This window comes from Cnephaeus nilssonii (genome assembly GCF_951640355.1).
Source record: "Cnephaeus nilssonii genome assembly, chromosome: 10".
Taxonomy (NCBI): Eukaryota; Metazoa; Chordata; class Mammalia; order Chiroptera; family Vespertilionidae; genus Cnephaeus; species Cnephaeus nilssonii.
In genome coordinates, this window is record NC_137081.1 from 2,182,590 (window position 1) to 2,201,351 (window position 18,762).

Here is an 18,762-nt window from a genome sequence, read left to right on the forward strand (position 1 = left end):
TGGCTCATCGGTGCCCAGGGAATGGAGGCCCAGCAGGTTGGGCTGATTTCAGACTCGGAGTCATCTGGGTTAAGGAAAGCCGAGACGGTTACTTCTACAGACCAGCTCTGGTGTGACTTTTAGGTTTGTTCCGCGTCCCTCCTGCCCCTCGGCCATCGGCGCACACAGCGCTCGGCGGGGCCAGGCCGTGAGGACCAGCAGCGCCTTGGCACCACACCCGGCGACTCACCTCGGGCCCCGCCTCCCCGATGCTGCCCCGCACGCCAGGAGGCCCGATGGGGCCCAGCGGCCCGGGGCTTCCTTCCTTCCCTGACGGACCCACCGGGCCTGGGGGACCCTGCAAGGAACAGAAACTGGATTTTAGATTCTCTAAGAAAACCTCCACAATTTCTCTCATCAAAGAGCCATTTTCCTGATGGAACTGTAGCAGCAATTTCTCAGATTCAGATCCTAATGACTAACGAATGGAGTTCCAGAACATTCCTACGTTTACTATTTCATCGCACATCGATTATCATCCGTGCACATGAAAGACCAGCAGCGGTTAAAACCGTTAATGGACTCGTCATCTACTTTTATTATTATTGGGACTGTTTCATCAAATCTCATGTACTGTAAACTTAATTATAAATTCCGTGAGCTAGGGGTAAGAAAAAGGCAGGAGGTGAAGTGATTGATATAATTATAAGTTACGTTTGTGTGTTTGTACAAGTATCTCATGACATCCTAACAATTTTAATACTACTCATTTAATGATACTAAAATGTTTTGTTTGTACTAGATTCAGACATAACAGAAATTCGAATGGTTTTCCTAAACCATTGTGTCTGTCAATTATGTTATGACATTAATGACCTGTTACGGGCAGCATGAGTACTAATGCGGAATTTCTGAAAGCCACAAATGTCGGTTTCCTTTTGTGACTTGCTTCTGAATTAGCCTGAAGCACAACACTCTGAGGAGGTGCCCAGTTCCTCACACACACATTCAGCGGCAGGACAGCCAGCTCGGCCTCCCCCCCGGCGGGCCTCTGAGATGCCCTCACAGAGCGGGTGCTGGACAGGGCAGTGGACAGAGTAAGGAAGCGGCCCGCCGGTGAGGTGTTCACCGGAGGAAAGAGGCGTGACTGTGGGACATGAAATGCCCAGTCACATGCCAGGCTTTCTAATGAAGGGAGCTGCCGAGTGGATTCTCCCAGGCGCTGCAGCCTGCGGCAGGGACTCTGGGAAATCCTCTCCTCCCTCCAGAAAGCGCTCCTGCTCCCGAGGACATCCCGGAGCATCCGCACAGCGGGCTCGGCCCAGTTACTCACTCTGGGGCCGAACGGTCCAGGGATCCCAGCGCTGCCTTGCTCTCCATTTGGACCCTGAGAGGGGAAGACATTTAAATGTTACCAGAGTGCGTCCATCCTGCATTCTGCCGCCGCAGGCGTGACTATCCGCTGCATTGGCGCCAGCTGCATACACTCCCTGCACAGTCATGTCTCTGCGTCTTCATGAGTGCCCACAAGGAACGGCCACCGCGGGGGAACGGTGTGCAAACCCGTGGGTTCATGTCTTCCCTCCAGAACCACAGCTAACAGGTGGCAATGGCAGGGGCCAGGCGGCTAAGTCATTGCTTTGAAATGACAATAAGGTAGGAAACGTCCATCCATTTTACCACAGGCGTTCATGTCAAGACGCCTGTGTGTTTCCTGTGCGTTCCACACGGAGGCGGGGAATCCGGAGGGAAGCTGCTTACCGGCGGCCCGGGAAGGCCCTGCAGGCCGGTGAACCCTCGGTGGCCCTTCTGGCCTCGGTCGCCGCGGTCCCCGTGATCGCCTTTGTCACCACGAGGTCCTTGGGGTCCCTAGAAACAGGGTCATGGCATGGGTAGTGCCTGTTGAGACTACAATTTTACCTCTCACAATTGTATTTACTGTTATTTTGAATGCTACATTTTATATGAACACATTTACTTATATACATGGAATTAGACCTAGAAATTTTTGTCTTTTGGAATGAAGGTGATAATTAAAACATAACATACTTAATAATGCTTTTCTAAAGAGTTAGTCTTTTAACATTTATCCTATATTTATACTAAAATGAGGTATTTTTAAGTTGGTCTTACTTATCTAAAACAGTTTCAAAGACTGTATTTCACATACTTGGCTGATATCGTTATGTGAAAATATTGCTACCATAAATAGGTTCTATAAAATCAAAACATGAGATCTTATTTACTATGCTACCTCTAAAAAGAAAATGCTTATTAAATTTGCATATGCAGATAAACCGGACATGACAGCTGGGACTATATTAAAAACCTGGTCATACTGGAAAGTTGCTAAGAGTGTAGATGTATCAATTTTGATCCTGAGAAATGAAAGGGAAAGCAATAATTAAGAATCTTATTATGGGATGGAAGCTACACTGAGAGAAGAGGTGAAAATTATCTGATCGCTCTCATCAGTCTCAGGCTCCTTCCTTCCCTTCCTCCTTTCCTTTTCTTCCTTCTTTCCTGTTTCTTACGTCTTAGGGAACAGCAGCAGCTCCGGGGCCCGGAGGCTCACGGTAAACTGACAGGGTCACCCCCGTGGGGCAGCTGTGCTGTGTGCAGCTCCCCTAAGAGAGAACTGAGGGTGGGAGATGCCATCCAATAGACGGGCTCTTGGGTGAATATTTTCCCGTAACAGTTTTTTGTTCTTGTTTTGTATGGTTCGTTTTATTTTATTTTTAATTTGGATATCCTAATTGTCAAACAGTATGAAAATCTTCTTATAATAAATGCAAGACCAGATCTCAGTAACTTGTTACGTTTTATATAACACTGTAAATTTAAATACTGAAATCAGCCCAGCCGGCATGGCTCAGTGGTTGAGTGTCGACCTATGAACCAGGAGGCAGCCAACCAATGATTCTCTCTCATTATTGATGTTTCCATCCCTCTCCCTTCCCCTCTGAAATCAATAAATATATATTAAATAGTAAAATCAGCCTGAAGATTTTCATAATGTTAAAGAGGTTCTTTTATTTGGGGAATGCCCCAAAATTTCATAATTGAAAATAAACTAAACCAGAAATCACCTATTTGTTATTATTAACTAAAATTCATTTAATCATAGAAAATGAAACTACATTGTTTTTGTAACTGGTTAGAAAACGTTTCACTTGAACATGCTATGGAACTATGAAATCTTCTCTAGCCGGGCTCAAATCAAAACCGAGAATTAAGATTTAATAATAGGCCATGATTTTACGGCTACAATTGATCTTCATAAATATTGATATTGATTTCTATAACAGGTGTGAAAGGAACAGAAGAGACTGCCTAGAGAAACAATTCATTTGCAGTAAGACATCTGTATAAGACTCTCTAACCTGGAAGTAACTGCAAGGAGCAAAAGAATTGAACGTGGGCAGTGCCACCTCATTGAAAATAACACATAATATTGAATAGAGCTGTTAACATTTACAGAGAGCCTTTAAACCCAGTATGTGATTTTTAGAAAAATCTCAGAAAGAAGGGTATGATCATTCCTATTATTTTGGGAGGAAACTGTGACTCTAAGAGTCTCTATTGATTATTTGAAAGAATTCATAGCTTGAGAAATTTGGTCATTTACATTTATAAACCTTAAATTGTACTTTTTCTTTGGGAGTGTATTTTATGAAAGAAGACATAATTTTTTAAAGAAAAACAGAACTTACAGGTAAGCCACGTTTCCCAGCTCGACCAGGGGGCCCTATGGGGCCGCGGGAACCCTGGAAGAAATTTCCACTAAAGTTGGTAAAAACAACAACACACAAGTGCACAGACTATGTAGATACAGAACTCAAACAACATATTTGTAGCTGGATACTTATTACGTTTATGTGCACCTATGCACACTCTTACGGCTGATTAATGAAAACCAGGCTCATGTCCCTGGGTAAGAGTGTGCTCATCTAACCCCAATGACACTTCTATAATCAGTTTTATTAACTGGTGAAACGTTACTTGCTTAAATTTAACACAATTTCCTATAAATCACAATATTTTAGGTGGTGAAAGTCAAAGCATCAGAATTTTGGAATATCTACTAGAAATCAAATGTTTGCCTCGAAGACTAACACAAAATAACTCATAATGAACTGTTTGTCATTCTTGGTTTGGAGTCCTCGTCGGGGCACAGGAGGGACTGTATGCATGCGTCCAAGCAGCTCCCGATGCGGAGCGCTGATGCTTGTCGCTGCCGGTGAAAAGGCCTCTCCTTACCGGGTCTCCTCTCTGTCCTGCGTCTCCGGGGGCGCCGACGGGGCCGGGCGTGCCCGGGGCACCCTGCGAGCCCGGCAGGCCGGCGGGCCCGGGGTCTCCGCGGTCACCCTGACAGAAAAACAGGACAGCATTCTTTTAACATTCATCCTCACACAGTGGCATTCCACATGCCCATGCTATCCGCGATGAAACAACACCTTTCTAAAAACCTGCTTTATTATTTTACTTATAATTTACTGAAATCGTTCCTTTACTTATTAATAACTCAAACTGAGAAGAAGGAGATGATTTCACCCCAGTTCCCGACCTCCCCGCTCCCCTGGCTCCTGCCCTGCGGCTCCCGCAGCCCCGAGGAGAGCAGCAGCGTGGTCTGGGTCCGGAGTCTCCGCCCCGGGGTGTCTGCTCGGGGCGAAAGGAAGCCTCGCCCATCGGCGGGGGAGACAGAACCTGTCAGGGAACCGCCCTCCGGGTTTCCCACCCGGGCCTGGTCTCTGAGAACACGGGTGGACACTCCTCCCGCTCCTTCCCCATCGCGCGAAGCCAGGCGGACGTCACCCCGCCTGCACCCCGTGGCGGAGCACTGCCCCAGGAGGAACCCCGCTGGGCCCCCGGGGACGTCTCCGGGTGCACAGCGCCCCGAGGGTACAGCTCAGAAGCGTCTGAAGAAGGAGGCCGCCCCCGATTTCCTCGGGAGACCCCCTGCAGGGCTCCGGCCTCTCTGGTCTCGTTCAGCCATCAGAAGCGGGAGGACCGCTGCCGGAACATGGATATGTAATTAATGGGGTCAGACCGTTTTCTTCTGGCAGAAACCGCCTTACTTGACCGGTTAGTTTGGCCACCAGGATGAACTTGGGCAACAGATTAGAGAATAGACTCATAATACATTGAATAAGCTAAATTGGCAACTCCGGGATTTTGAAAGAAACATTCAGAAAGCACATATACTCTTAGAAAATGCCAAGGATGACCTTGGCAACTATTTAAACTTACGATCAAAATAAAATGCGATGGAAACTTAAAATGCACATGGGGGTCCATATATATCCGCAATGACATCGGGGCACCCATCAGCAAAATCTCTGAGGGCTAAGGCACTACACAATACCTACTGACCGAGGGAAAATTTACATTCCCTGGCGTTACGTAGAAGGGGGTGCCCCAAAATTCGTCAAAACTCCTTCTTCCTCTTTACCTGAGTGCCTAATGGGTACACGACACGTGATGTGAAACACAAATGCCCTGTAGTGTAAGTCTCATCATGTTCAGAGTCTTTGAAAACTGAGGTTCGGAAACTGTGTTCAAGGTCACATAGCCGGTCACGTCAGCGGTCAGGATGCCAGCCAGGCCTGCCCGGCTCCCCAGCCCGCTCTGCGCCGGGACGGGCCCGGGGTGGGGAGAGCGGTGACCGGGGCTCGGCTGGGGAGAAGGCTGTGCTGGCCGTCCACGCACCTCGCCCCGCACAGCTGTGCGGCCCCCTCGGGGCTGGAGCTTCCGGGAGAGTGGGGATCCCCGCTCAGGGCACGTCTGAGCTGACGCCACATCAGGAGCTACAGCCCTGGAAAGCCCAGGGCTTCTCTCTTCACGGGCATCGCTGCCAGGTGAGCAGGGAATGTGGACGCCCCACCGCTCCCCACTTCTGCGAGTGGGTCTGAAACTCAGACACTGCAAAGGCAGCCCCAGCCGACGCCTTCGTGTCGCACAAACAGGAAAGCCATTTGCTTTCCTCCTCTCACTGAAACCGCCGTCTCACTTCGCGGAGCATTCAAATCTCGTTTCATTTATGAGATCGACCAAGTTATGACATTTCTGCTTCTATCGGAGAATCGGGGCTGGACTGGAGCCGTGAGGAGGAAGGCAGCGGCCCCCTGGTTAGTGTCCGGAAGGTTTCACATTCCCACCCCACCCCCCGCCATCCCCTGGACGTGCTAGTCAGTGGCAGGGCCTTACGCGTTCGCCAACAGCGCCGTCCCGTCCCGGAGTGCCGTCGTTGCCCGCCGGACCCTAAGGAGATCACATTGAAAAGGGGTTCACTGGCAATAAAAACCGCACCCCGCCGCCAGACACGTCCCAGCGGCCACACTTCCCCGCCGGCCACTGTGACGGCGTTTATGGAACCTCAGCGAGAGGGCAGCCGGGGCCGTCTTCTCCATCACTCTGAATTGCTTGAGAAATTAACCTATTTTTACCTAATCTAAATTCTTCATTTCCATGTTTTTGTTCTAACGAAGGGAAACAGTCTCAAATCCTTTGAAATACATATACAATAAATTAAATTCTTGACATTTTGTTTGCTTTGTATTACCAGTGAATGGTTTTTCTTACTTTTACTTCTTAAAGCTTATCCAAAAAATATCTGTAAAGTTCTTAAATAAAATAATTAGACCATCAAATGACTTTTAAAAATAGTCTTCTCTCCTTATTTTTTTTTTTTTTTTTTCAGAATAACGCTGCTCCGTCTGATGAAAAAACCTGCTCTGAAGGGCACCGGCTGTCCCTTCCACAAGCACAAGCCAGGAGCCGATGGTGATTCCCTCGTCACAGCACTGCAGGCACCGATGCCCCCGGAAGCTCTCACTCCTCGTTCAAAGCCTGGTTTCCCCCCACAAGCCCCAGGGGCCATGGCACCAAGCCTGTCCCTGTACCGTGGTGGGTAGGAGAATGATCTCCACCTGGCCCTTATCTCAAGTCCAACAGTTACACTAACCCTATCACTCTATAAAGTGGCAGTTGTGACAAATATGCTGCTAACACAATGAAATAATGACAGGGGAAGGGTGGACGAATGTGTCCTTTTACATTCAAAACAATTGGCAGCAACCTAAATCAACTGAGCTGCTTGGTGCCAGAGGAGGTGACGGTCAGAGCAAAGCCCTGATCCTGCTATGGTTCCCGATGGCATCACCTGTCAACGCGCTAGGCAAGCCGGGCACAGAAATACCGTCCCCCAGACACTTCCTCCAGCAGAACGCACACACAGGTTCTCAGTCCACCTCTGAGTGAAAAAGCCGTCCCCATGGCACCGACAAGAGCCACTGTCTGGGTACTCACCTCAGGTCCCGGCTCCCCGACAGGGCCGTTCGAGCCTGGGGGGCCCACGGGCCCGGGGGGCCCTTTGTCTCCGGTGGCACCCGTCGCTCCCACCTTTCCTGGAGTGCCCTGGAATAGGGTATAGATACGTCACCCACTTCCAAAGAAATGTAAGAATGCCACTCCCCATAAAGGCTGCATGCATTCAGCCCGGCCGGTGTGGCTCAGTGGTTGAGTGTCGACCTATGAACCAGGAGGTCGTGGTTCGATTCCCGGTCAAGGGCACATGCCTGGGGTGTGGGCTCGATCCCCAGTGGGGTACACGCAGGAGGCAGCCAATCAATGATGCTCATCATTGATGTTTCTATTTCTCTCTCCCTCTCCCTGCCTCTCTGAAATCAATTAAAACAAAACAAACAAACAAACAAGCCCTAGCTGGTTTGGCTCAGTGAATAGAGGTCGACCTACAGACTGAAGGGTCCCAGGTTCAATTCCAGTCAAGGGCACATGCCTGGGTTGCAGGCTTGATCCCCAGTGGAGGACATGCAGGAGACAACCGATCAATGATTCTCTCTCATCATTGATGTTTCCATCTCTCTCTCCCTCTCCCTTCCTCTCTCTGAGATCAATGCAAATACAGTTTTTTAAAAGAATGCCCGGTCCGATTTACTCCGGCGCTGTCTGCTCACTTTATTTCTACGCCCTGTCTTCCCGCTGGGCGAGCTTCCTCCCAGGTGTCTGGCTCCATCTGGCAAAAGCATTCCTTATCTCCCGGTTGGCTGGCCTCCCATCTCCACCCCCAGGGGCCCCAGTGCCAAGGCCCCAGCAGCTCCTTTCTCAGTCAACACCCCACAAAAAACAGCACCTAGTTTTTTCTCACGTGTATAAGCTCCGAGGGGCAAAACTCCGTGTCTTCAAAGCTAATAATGAGCCCGGCTTCTATCCACGCTCCAGAGAATATGAGATTCTTGGACCCACCCCTGCCCCTCTCCCCCCAGGGACCGGGGATCACTTTCGGAGGTTTTCTTTCGAGTTCTCCCCACTGTCACGGCCAGTATTACTTTAGCTCGACTCCTTCCTCGCCTTGATGGCTCCTGAGAGCGGCTCTGTGGCCTGTGGGCCTTTCTGTCCGCATGTTTATCTAAGGAGAGGCCGCCGACTCACCAGGAGACCCCCTTCTCCGGCTCCTCGGGTAGTTTTAATATTTGCAGAAAGATTTAGAGTCACCCCAAATCCACATCCATATTTGTTACTTCACTAGCCCCGAGGTCAGATAAATACACTTTTCAACGACTTTGTAAGATACTTAAAGAAAGAATTTCACATGTAAAGTCAAAAGCTTTTGAAGATACTCGGAATTGGTTTCAAAAGAAGACTTTAACTCTATTCAGCAAAAATATACACAAATGATCTTGCACAGAATCAGAGAAACACGGACTCCGGCCGCTGCTCACCGCGGGGCCCGGCAGGCCGGGCATGCCTCGCTCCCCACGCTGCCCCGGCATGCCGACGATCCCTCTCTGCCCGGTGGTGCCGGCTGGGCCAGGAGGGCCATCGGGACCCTAATTTGGAGGATAAACTAGAATGAGAAGTGGTCCAGGGTAAAACTATGCGCAAGAACGTCACAGTAGGTCACACTGTTCAGGTGTTTCTGGTACAGGGAAAAGTTCTCTGATTCATCAGAGCATACTATATAAGTAACCAATGTACCATCCACACAGGCCTTCTAACATCATTTAAGAAGTAAAAATAGCTTATCAAATGAAAGAGAACTTGAAGATTAATATGAATATTGATGGAATAAAAGAGGTCACTATTCAGGCAAATGTTGTTCCTCTTTTAAAAGGATACATTTTTAAAATAAAGAGAATAATACGATTTATCTGAACACATTAATGTTTAAAGGCATTTGGATATTAAATGAAGTAATGTACTTCATAAAAAACTCACTTCATGCAATACAGATATATCAGAAAGAGTGTTTTCTCGTTTGGATTTTGAACACCACACCCATTAGTGCTATATTTTTCTATTTACACATGCGCTTTTTTCTAAGGCAGAGAACTGTGCATGCAAAGCCTACAGGGCAGGGTCCTCAAACTTTTTAAACGGGGCCAGTTCACTGTCCCTCAGACCGTTGGAGGGCCGGACTATAGTTTAAAAAAAACTATGAACAAATTCCTATGCACACTGCACATATCTTATTTTGAAGTAAAAAAACAAAACAGCAAAAACACCGCATGTGGCCCGCGGGCTGTAGTTTGAGGACGCGTGGTATAGGGCACAAAGCCAGTGCCCACATATACAAACAGCTTCTCTGGACAGTGGTCAGGACGGTTTCTACTAGCAAGTATCTAGTTACAGGTGGTCTGTAGCAAAGATGCCAACTCACAGGCTGCCCGTCTTCTCCGGGGTCCCCTTTGTCTCCTGGGCCCCCGGGCGGCCCGGCTGGTCCACGATCGCCCACTCGCCCGTGAGAGCCGGGGTCCCCGCGAAGACCCGGAGGCCCCTCCTTCCCGGGCTCCCCGAGGGGCCCCGCCGGCCCTGGAGCTCCCTAGGGGACAGAGAGAAAGCGGGAGGGTGGGGGGGGGGGCCTTGGGAGGCCCGGGGCAGCGGTCTGTGCCTCAGGGGTGCTCCCCGGCCTCACGGCCCCCCGTTTTCCTGTCGGATACTCAGATATTCATTCCCCAGAAGAAGATCGACCTCATTTGCAGACCATCCCCTCTGAGGCATTGTTCAAAGCTGAGATTAACTTGAATTTCAAACGGCTTACGGCTCTGACCCAACAATAAATACAGAACACCTTATTCTGCCTGACCTCACCTTATAAAGGAAGAATAGCATTTAGTAGACAAAGTCCCAGGAATGCTTCCCAGCTGCAGGGAAGGGTGAGCACAGAACTGTTGGGAGTCAGTGACCACAGGGGACAGGAGTCCAAGATTGGGGCGAAAAGGACTTGCAGATAAGCTCCCCCAAGAGTCAGTGGATCAGAGATGAGTTTGCTTTGACCACACACCGGTAGGAATTATCAGTTAAGGGTTGTTAATATGGGAAACAAATCATTCTGCATTAAATTAAAGAATAAGTAATGAGAATTAAGTCTATGTGCATCTCTGTAATATGTACAGATACACGTGTTGGTGTGCATTTGCATGTGTGTGTGAGTAGTTACTCCACCTTCAATAGTGTGATGACTTACGACAGGGCCTGGGGGTCCAACTCGGCCGGCAGAACCCGGGAATCCCGTAGCGCCCTGGAAACACAGCACAGAAGCACCCTTAACGGAACAGCGAACGGCGCATGCTTCCCGGGGTCTGTTTTCCCACAGGGATGCTAGGCCTTTGGGGTCCCTTCGTGCTGCGGCCCACGTCTAGCCATGCTTGCACCCTTTGTTTTGAGAGTGGAGCTGGGTTGGCTGGGAGGAAGGATGACTTTTCCCTCTCCGCCCTCCATTCATCTTGAACAGTGGTCGGCAAACTCATCAGTCAGCAGAGCCAAATATCAACAGGACAACGACTGAAATGTCTTTTGAGAGCCACATTTTTTAAACTTAAACTTCTTCTAACGCCACTTCTTCAACATAGACTCGCCCAGGCCGTGGTGTTTTGTGGAAGAGCCACACTTGAGGGGCCAAAGAGCCGCATGTGGCTTGTGAGCCGCAGTTTGCCGACCACAGGCAGGTATGTTCCAGGCCAGGGCTGAACCACACCGGTGTCTCACACAGGAATGGAAGCGCTCCAGCACTTTCCCCACCGTCCGCAGCTCAGATGCCGCTCATACAGCGAGGGAGGCGGCGGGTCCCCAAGACCGCGGAGCCGGTTTTAACAGACCCCCCTTCTCCGCGCAACGCCTTCCGCTCCAGACTCGTTACACACGCAGAAGCTCGATGTTGCCGCTTCGGGTCAACTTTCAAACATCCAGGAGGCCCCGATGCCTCAGCCGGCTGGGTCAGCCCAGAGCTTCCCCCCAAACCAACTTACCGGTGGGCCCTGCGTTCCTCGCCCGCCTTTGAGTCCGGGGACACCGTTCGGGCCCTAGATGGGGGAACAGAGAGACCACGGCATAAGGCAAACCGGCTGCACCAGGCCGAGCTGGGGGCACCGGGCCGCTCCGCAGGTCTTCATCGCGCTTACGTGGGGGCCTGGGGATCCTGCCAGCCCCTGTGGCCCCGGAGAGCCGGCGTCTCCCTTCTGTCCTGGCTCTCCGGGCTCCCCCTTCACGCCTGGCTGCCCATCGGGACCCTGTGTCAACGGCATAAATAAGCAATGATCAGAACACGTCCAGACAAGTTACTCTACAGCGATTCTTACTAACATGATTAACACAGAACGTCATCAGCTGCTAAGAAGTGGTGCTTTGCACTCAGTATGACAGCAGAGAGAGAGAATGGCCTGGTGGGGGGGGGGGGGGGGGGTCCTTAAAGACGGTCTGAGAGAAGTAAGTTATCGCACCAGGTTTTATTATAACAAATAAGCACGGAATTTGGAATTGTGTGAACTCATCCATTTTTGAGCTAGTCCGTGAACTATTTTGAAAATGAGAATACCTAGAAAACTGCAAACTTTCCAGACTCTTTTACCTTCAGAACATATGGCAATGATAATTAATTAGCGCATGCTCTAACAGGGGAGTGTTCATTGAACGTAAGAGACACGTGAAAATCATACCTGGGGGCCAGCAAAACCGACAGCACCAATTGGGCCGTTTTCACCACGGGAACCCTGGAAGACAAGGTAAGAGCTTTCACACCTGCTCATGCGCAGGAATGCTGCAGCGTTATTCGCGTGGCCAAGACATGGGGGCAACCGAGTGCCCTGTGATAGAGGATGGGGAAGAAGACGTGGTGCCTGCACACACTGGAGCACGATCAGCCACAGGAAAGGATGAAATACCACCATTTGCAACAACGCGGATGGACCTTGGAATATTGTGCCAAGTGAAAGAAGTCAGAAAAAGCTAAAACCACATGATGTCACTCACATGCGGGAATCAAACTAAAACTCGTGGGCACAGGCAGCAGGGAGGGTGGTGGTCGCCAGAGAGAGGGGCTGAGGGGGTGGGGCTTGAAGAGGGCTGTTATAAGGTGATGGAAGATGGTCTGACTGTGGGTGGTGGGCATACAGTGCAATATGCAGATCTTGTATCATAGAAATTGACACTTGAAAAACCTATATGACCCTATTAGCCAACGTCACCCCAATAAATTTAATGAAAGTTTCTTAAAAATACAATTATATAAATTTGGAGTGTCTTGAAATAATATATAGAAAAATCAGAGATATTGCTTGAGAAAGACTCTTAAATGTGATACACACACACACACACACACACACACACACACACACGCTCCATAGAACAAAATTTCCCAGGTCTGAAGTTTCCAAGAAGCCTCTGAATTACTTAGTTAGTGAGCTGCTTACCTACACTCACTCGAATGTATCACATTAGTAGAGTGATAATTTTTTAAGTTTAATGAGGAAAGTAAAATCTGAAAACCAGAAAGTCATAAATAGCCTAACGTATCAGGCACGGCTTCCTACAGCCATCGAGACAAAGTGAGGAGCTGTCCCACTGCTCAGGCGATGCTAAGACCACAACACACGGTCACTTACAGGATTGCCACGGGAGCCAGGCGGGCCGACCAAACCTCGAGGGCCAGGTTCACCCTGCGGAGCAGATGGTAGATGGTTATCGTCCGACACAGTAGCAGACACAGCACCACTATGGGATGGTGGGCACCGCATGGAGGGCAGGTAATGCGGAGGGCAGGTAATGGGGAGGACAGGTAATGGGGAGGGCAGGTAATGGGGAGGGCAGGTAACGGGGAGGGCAGGTAATGGGGAGGACAGGTAATGGGGAGGACAGGTAACGGGGAGGACAGGTAACGGGGAGGGCAGGTAACGGGGAGGACAGGTAATGGGGAGGGCAGGTAATGTGGGGGACAGGTAACGGGGAGGGCAGGTAATGGGGAGGACAGGTAACGGGGAGGACAGGTAATGGGGAGGACAGGTAATGGGGAGGACAGGTAATGGGGAGGACAGGTAACGGGGAGGGCAGGTAATGGGGAGGGCAGGTAATGTGGAGGACAGGTAACGGGGAGGACAGGTAACGGGGAGGACAGGTAATGGGGAGGGCAGGTAATGTGGAGGACAGGTAACGGGGAGGACAGGTAACGGGGAGGACAGGTAATGGGGAGGGCAGGTAACGGGGAGGGCAGGTAATGTGGAGGACAGGTAACGGGGAGGACAGGTAACGGGGAGGACAGGTAATGGGGAGGACAGGTAATGGGGAGGACAGGTAATGGGGAGGACAGGTAACGGGGAGGGCAGGTAACGGGGAGGGCAGGTAATGGGGAGGACAGGTAACGGGGAGGACAGGTAACGGGGAGGACAGGTAATGGGGAGGACAGGTAACGGGGAGGGCAGGTAACGGGGAGGACAGGTAACGGGGAGGACAGGTAACGGGGAGGACAGGTAACGGGGAGGACAGGTAACGGGGAGGGCAGGTAACGGGGAGGACATGGATGTGAACTAGCCAACGGCCATGCTTTATGAAAGGGCCAACACAGTGAGAAAGAGCCCGCATCCAGGCCTCAGGGTTCTGACTCCACAGAAGGACTCATTACCTTTTCTCCAGTGGGACCTGCAGGACCCGGGGGGCCCAAGGGGCCGGGCAGACCCTGTCGGTGAACAGAGGACAGGACACTGAGGGCAAGCACGCACAAAGTCTCCAGTTTAAACAAACAGAGAAGGGACTGTGCTGGTGCAATGTGGCTGCGTTCGCAAAGCATGACCTACGTAAACAATGTCACCTACATATTCTCAACACTTTTCTCTCTAGTCTAGAACAATCTCCACTGGATTTTCTCCACAGAATGTTTTCATCTCTTCAATCTAATCAACTCACCCAGATGTGGCCTGCCTTCAGACAGCAGGCCGGCTCCGTGCTGTTCTCTACCAGCGCCTCCCTGCTCCTCAGCCTATTCATGCTGCTAATACCTATTTGAAATTCGAGGCTAGACTGAAGAGACGTGTCTTCTTTGTACAAAATGCCATATTCTCACATTCTAATACACTAGCAAAATGTCACTCTTTTATTTCAAAAAAGTGATGTATGCTAATGCATTTGGCTTTCTACCTCCTCCTGGATGAAAGGAGCGTCACAGCCCAGCTACACTGAGAAGATGGGGTTCTCTCGCTCAGAGCCCAGGGGAGCTGCCACGGGACACAAACTGGGTCTCCTGGACATGTGGCCACAGACTTCCCCCCTCCGCTCGGTTGCAGCTCTTCCTAAACCACGTTTTCCCTCTGATACACGTGTACTGCCTAGTCCTGCGCAGCCAGATATGCGCTTGCAATTGAATTCCTGTGTGTACTGCTGAAGAAGCTTAAGGAGCAAAAATGATTTTTCAATTTTATATTATTAACAAGAACACGAGAAAACTCTATCCAATTCTCTGGATCTAGAGTGGAACAGCATTCTTCCAATAATATGCTTCCTTAAAGGAGTTGATGAAATAAGAAATTAATGTACACACTTTCTCATAGAGAGAAAATGTCTTCTTCATTTCCCCCTTTACTAATGCTGGTTCCTCGCCCTGCTGTTTTCTCACCCCTGACCTCCAATAGACTGAGAAACATTCACCACAGCTTTGCTCTACAGAGCTCTACCTGCCGTGCCTGGAAGAAGGTCTAGACCGGCCCATTCGATCAGCTCCTTTCCAGACTAAACATGCCTGTGACGTAGAAAGATGAGAGGGGCCCCACCGCTCACAGCAGCGACCTCTCACGTCTCTCAATAGTGACTTTCCTTCCTGGCTGCCCTACCTCAGGGTAAGCAAAACGAGTGTCCACGGTTGGTCAACACCTAACCTCGGCTCTCCTCATTCTCCAAGCCCGACCACGTGGGAGCACCACCAACTTTATTCTGGAAAGTCCAGGCAAATTCACATGATGATGACAATGTTGACTCCAGGGCTGGGGGAGGGGGCACGAGTGATTCACTTACTCTTGCTCCGTCGTTCCCAGCTGTGCCTTCAGCTCCCTTCTCTCCTATGCCGCCCTGGGGAGACACAGAACGGCCGGCGTTCGTCTGGTGGCCTCTCTCCCACCCTTGCATGGAGGTCTCATGAGCAGGGAGCTATCTCTTATGCTTGGAGCTGTATCTCCTTGAGCTTAGAACAATGCCTGGCCCTGTACATCCGCTCAATAAATATATATTAAAAAATGAATGAGTGAGCGACTTGTGACTCAGGACGGTGGAAGTCAAAGTCTGCCCAGGAAATCATTATCAGTAGAAAATCTAACTGGAGGAAGGAAGGAAGGAAGGAAGGAAGGAAGGAAGGAAGGAAGGAAGGAAGGAAGGACTCACCCTGTCGCCCTTGGGGCCTGGCGTCCCTGCGATCCCTCGCTCCCCGGGCATGCCCTGAAGGCCTGGGGGGCCTGTGTCCCCGGGGGTTCCAGCTGGTCCCGGACTGCCCTGAAACGAACCAGCAGGAAGGGAGATCACCTCAACATCCAAATGGAACCACATGGAATCACCGTGCTGCTGTTAAAATAGTAGATTATCGGAGATTTCACATGGTATGACCAAGTGCTTATAGGTTTCATTTGGAAAAATTGCCTCTGAGTTCATTAAAAAAACAACCATCAGACCTGCCATTTTGATAGTCAGTTTATGTTTTCAACTTTTCTCTTTGGGGACATTGAGTACAAATAAAAATGATATAGAGCTTCCTTTTTTTTTCTTGTTTTGGTAACATCATGATGAGATTCTAATAAAGAAAGGAGATATTACATTCAGAGAGTATGCCATTCTCTCTGTAATAAACCCATGATATTAAGCTGGCTTTGAGGCTCATTCAGTGATTAAATTGGAGCAAATCTTACGCAATCACTTTGGATCTTAAAGATTTGCATAATCATGAAATATTCCACTTCAGCTGTGTACACTGAAATTGGTTACATTGTCTTCTACCAGTGTTAAAATGGCGCCCAAAAAGAAATGGTGCCTATTTTTGCCTTCTGCTGTGTTGTATTTTAGATTGCAAAAACAACATTCTTCCATATAGTCTGTAAGCAGAATCGTGGAACACAAGACAAGAAAAGTGGAGCATAAACCCCAGCACAACCCTGAGACGCCTTTTCAGCTGAGCGTAGGGCCAAGGGCAGCCTGGAGGTGCTCGTTAAGTATTTGTTGGAGAAGAAAACAAAATAATCAAATGACCTGAAAAACACGAGGAGCACATTAGGTCCATACTCACTTTGGGGCCATCAGGACCGTGCCCGCCAGCCATGCCCTTCTCGCCAGGCAGCCCCGTTATTCCGGGTTCTCCTCGCTCCCCCGGGTTTCCGCGCTCTCCCTAGCACAACAGTGGGATTCAAACAACCTCAGTTGATCTAAAAATGGGTTAGGAACATTCCTGAAAACACGAAAAAGGCTCCTCCTGGAGAAAAGCTTAGAAACGAACAACGATTGAGGCCCAGTTTCCCAATTTAGTGACAAGAAATAAACGCGAAGGCAGGATAGAGGGGTTTCGCAGCACAGAATATTGCTCATGGGATTGATCTGCAACACGTAGGAGAATTTTAATGCTACAGTAAAGCCCATTTAAGATACTAGCAAGAGGTGCTTTTTAAACGGAAGCCAACGGCAGCAGTTAGTTTAAAGGAGAGAATACTTACTCGAGGTCCCAGTGGGCCCACGGCCCCCGGATCTCCAGGAACTCCCTATAAAACACATTTTAAAACGTTGGAAGAAAATCTTGGAGCTAAATTTTATTTATTTATTAGAAATATTTCCAGATCATACACCTAATTTTTTAACGCACTATTAGAAGTCTGCCTAAGCCCAAAATATGGAAGAAAGATGTGTCCACTTTTATAAATAGAGTGGATATCACATAAATTGGATGGAAATATTTTTCCAGAAAAATTTATATTGTAACTGAATATTTGATTTTTGGCAATGAGAACATACAAAATGTTATCTTCCAAAGTGCATTCATTTTTTTAGAGATAAAATAATATAAATACTAAAAGCCTTTTATTTCCTAATACAATGTGAAAAAGTTTTAAGAGAGGGAAGTGAAATTAAAAGCAGTAGAGTACTGGTCTTTTGAATAAAGCTAATTCCACTCAACTCACTAAAAAGTTCTTGAACATATTATGTGGGTAACACACTCTACTAGGAATTGTGGGATCAGACTAGGGCAGCCATGACTCCATTAAAGTTTGTTTTTAACTAAAGCAAAGTTTTTCAATTAAGTCTTCTTTCTTTGATAAAGATAATCACTGTAGGTATAAAGTAGGCCTCTGGTCTTATCCCTTGAAATTACTGTCTTCATTGAGGTGTGGTCTTCCTAAAACCCACATCAAACAGTAGTGCCCCTACTTAAAAACACTTCATCAGCTGCCCGTTATTCTAAGAGGAAGAACACATAGGACTCAAATTAAGACCCTCCATGATCTGGCCCCAAATTCACGCCTCCAGCCTCCCTCCACTCCGAGTTGCACTCGGCACTCCTGACTCACAGAACTGTGCTCACAGCCTTCACTTGACCTGCGAAATGTCCTTCCTGTTCCACGTCCTAGCGCGCTTCCTCACCTTTCCTCCTCCGCTTACCATCCTTCATCCTTCAGATCTCATGAAAGTTATGGCTTCGTCCAGGAAACTTTTCCTGAGCCTCCCGTCTGAATCAACAGCACCGTCTGTGTCTCCATAAACACAGTGCTCCCCCACCACAGCAGTTAGAATCACTGTAACGGTCTCCCTATCCTTCTGTCCCCTACTGTCACATAGCTGAAGGCCAAGGCCCAGGACCATTTTGTTCAATTGGTGAAGGCCAAGCAAGGCTTAGTACAGCTAAGCACGCAGCACTCAGCAAACATTGGTTGAATGGTGGAATGAATGAATTACTCAGAGAAAAACAAATTAAATAAATCCATGTGCTCATAAAATGATAGAAATAAAGTAGTATCTGTTCATAACAGTTGGTAAAGCCTCCAGTAAAACTCGATCACATGACTAAGATGCACTCAGGGATTAAGAACAGTCGTGGGAAGCATCTGACCTGGGCTCAATGCCCATCAGCTGTGCGACCTAACATCTGGGTGCCTCTCTGTCCTCTCCATAACAAGGGGTGATAATAGTAGCGGGGGGTTGTTTTGAACCAGGAGGTCAGGGTTTGATTCCCCCTCAGGGCACAGGCCTGGGTTGCGGCTCCATCCCCAGTGTGGGGCGTGCAGGAGGCAGCCGATCCATGATTCTCTCTCATCACAGATGTTTCCATCTCTCTCCCTCTCCCTTCCTCTCAGAGATCAATAAAAAGATATTACAAAAAGATAATATATGTAAATCAAACCAGAATGGAGCCTCACACATAATGAGAGACATTGAGAAGCAGTGGTTTTTAGTATTGCTGTTCTTCTTTAAACACTCACCTGGTCACCTGGCTTTCCACCTTCCCCAGGAGGCCCTGGGGGGCCTGGGAGCCCC

At 49.0% G+C, this 18,762-nt stretch overlaps 1 protein-coding gene across 1 annotated transcript in view; it reads right to left on the reverse strand.

Annotated features, from left to right (window-relative positions):
- COL5A2 (collagen type V alpha 2 chain) overlaps positions 1 to 18,762 on the reverse strand; it is a 73,075-nt gene that overhangs the window by 8,075 nt on the left and 46,238 nt on the right. Inside the window, exons 30-49 of the mRNA XM_079782731.1 lie at positions 18,708 to 18,761; positions 16,950 to 16,994; positions 16,529 to 16,627; positions 15,637 to 15,744; positions 15,274 to 15,327; positions 13,892 to 13,945; positions 12,879 to 12,932; positions 11,934 to 11,987; positions 11,400 to 11,507; positions 11,247 to 11,300; positions 10,466 to 10,519; positions 9,659 to 9,820; positions 8,721 to 8,828; positions 7,288 to 7,395; positions 6,187 to 6,240; positions 4,240 to 4,347; positions 3,693 to 3,746; positions 1,741 to 1,848; positions 1,313 to 1,366; positions 230 to 337 (exon numbers count right to left, since the gene is read on the reverse strand). Coding sequence (XP_079638857.1) covers positions 230 to 337; positions 1,313 to 1,366; positions 1,741 to 1,848; positions 3,693 to 3,746; positions 4,240 to 4,347; positions 6,187 to 6,240; positions 7,288 to 7,395; positions 8,721 to 8,828; positions 9,659 to 9,820; positions 10,466 to 10,519; positions 11,247 to 11,300; positions 11,400 to 11,507; positions 11,934 to 11,987; positions 12,879 to 12,932; positions 13,892 to 13,945; positions 15,274 to 15,327; positions 15,637 to 15,744; positions 16,529 to 16,627; positions 16,950 to 16,994; positions 18,708 to 18,761 — 1,602 coding nt within the window. The remainder of the gene's footprint in view (positions 1 to 229; positions 338 to 1,312; positions 1,367 to 1,740; positions 1,849 to 3,692; positions 3,747 to 4,239; positions 4,348 to 6,186; positions 6,241 to 7,287; positions 7,396 to 8,720; positions 8,829 to 9,658; positions 9,821 to 10,465; positions 10,520 to 11,246; positions 11,301 to 11,399; positions 11,508 to 11,933; positions 11,988 to 12,878; positions 12,933 to 13,891; positions 13,946 to 15,273; positions 15,328 to 15,636; positions 15,745 to 16,528; positions 16,628 to 16,949; positions 16,995 to 18,707; position 18,762) is intronic.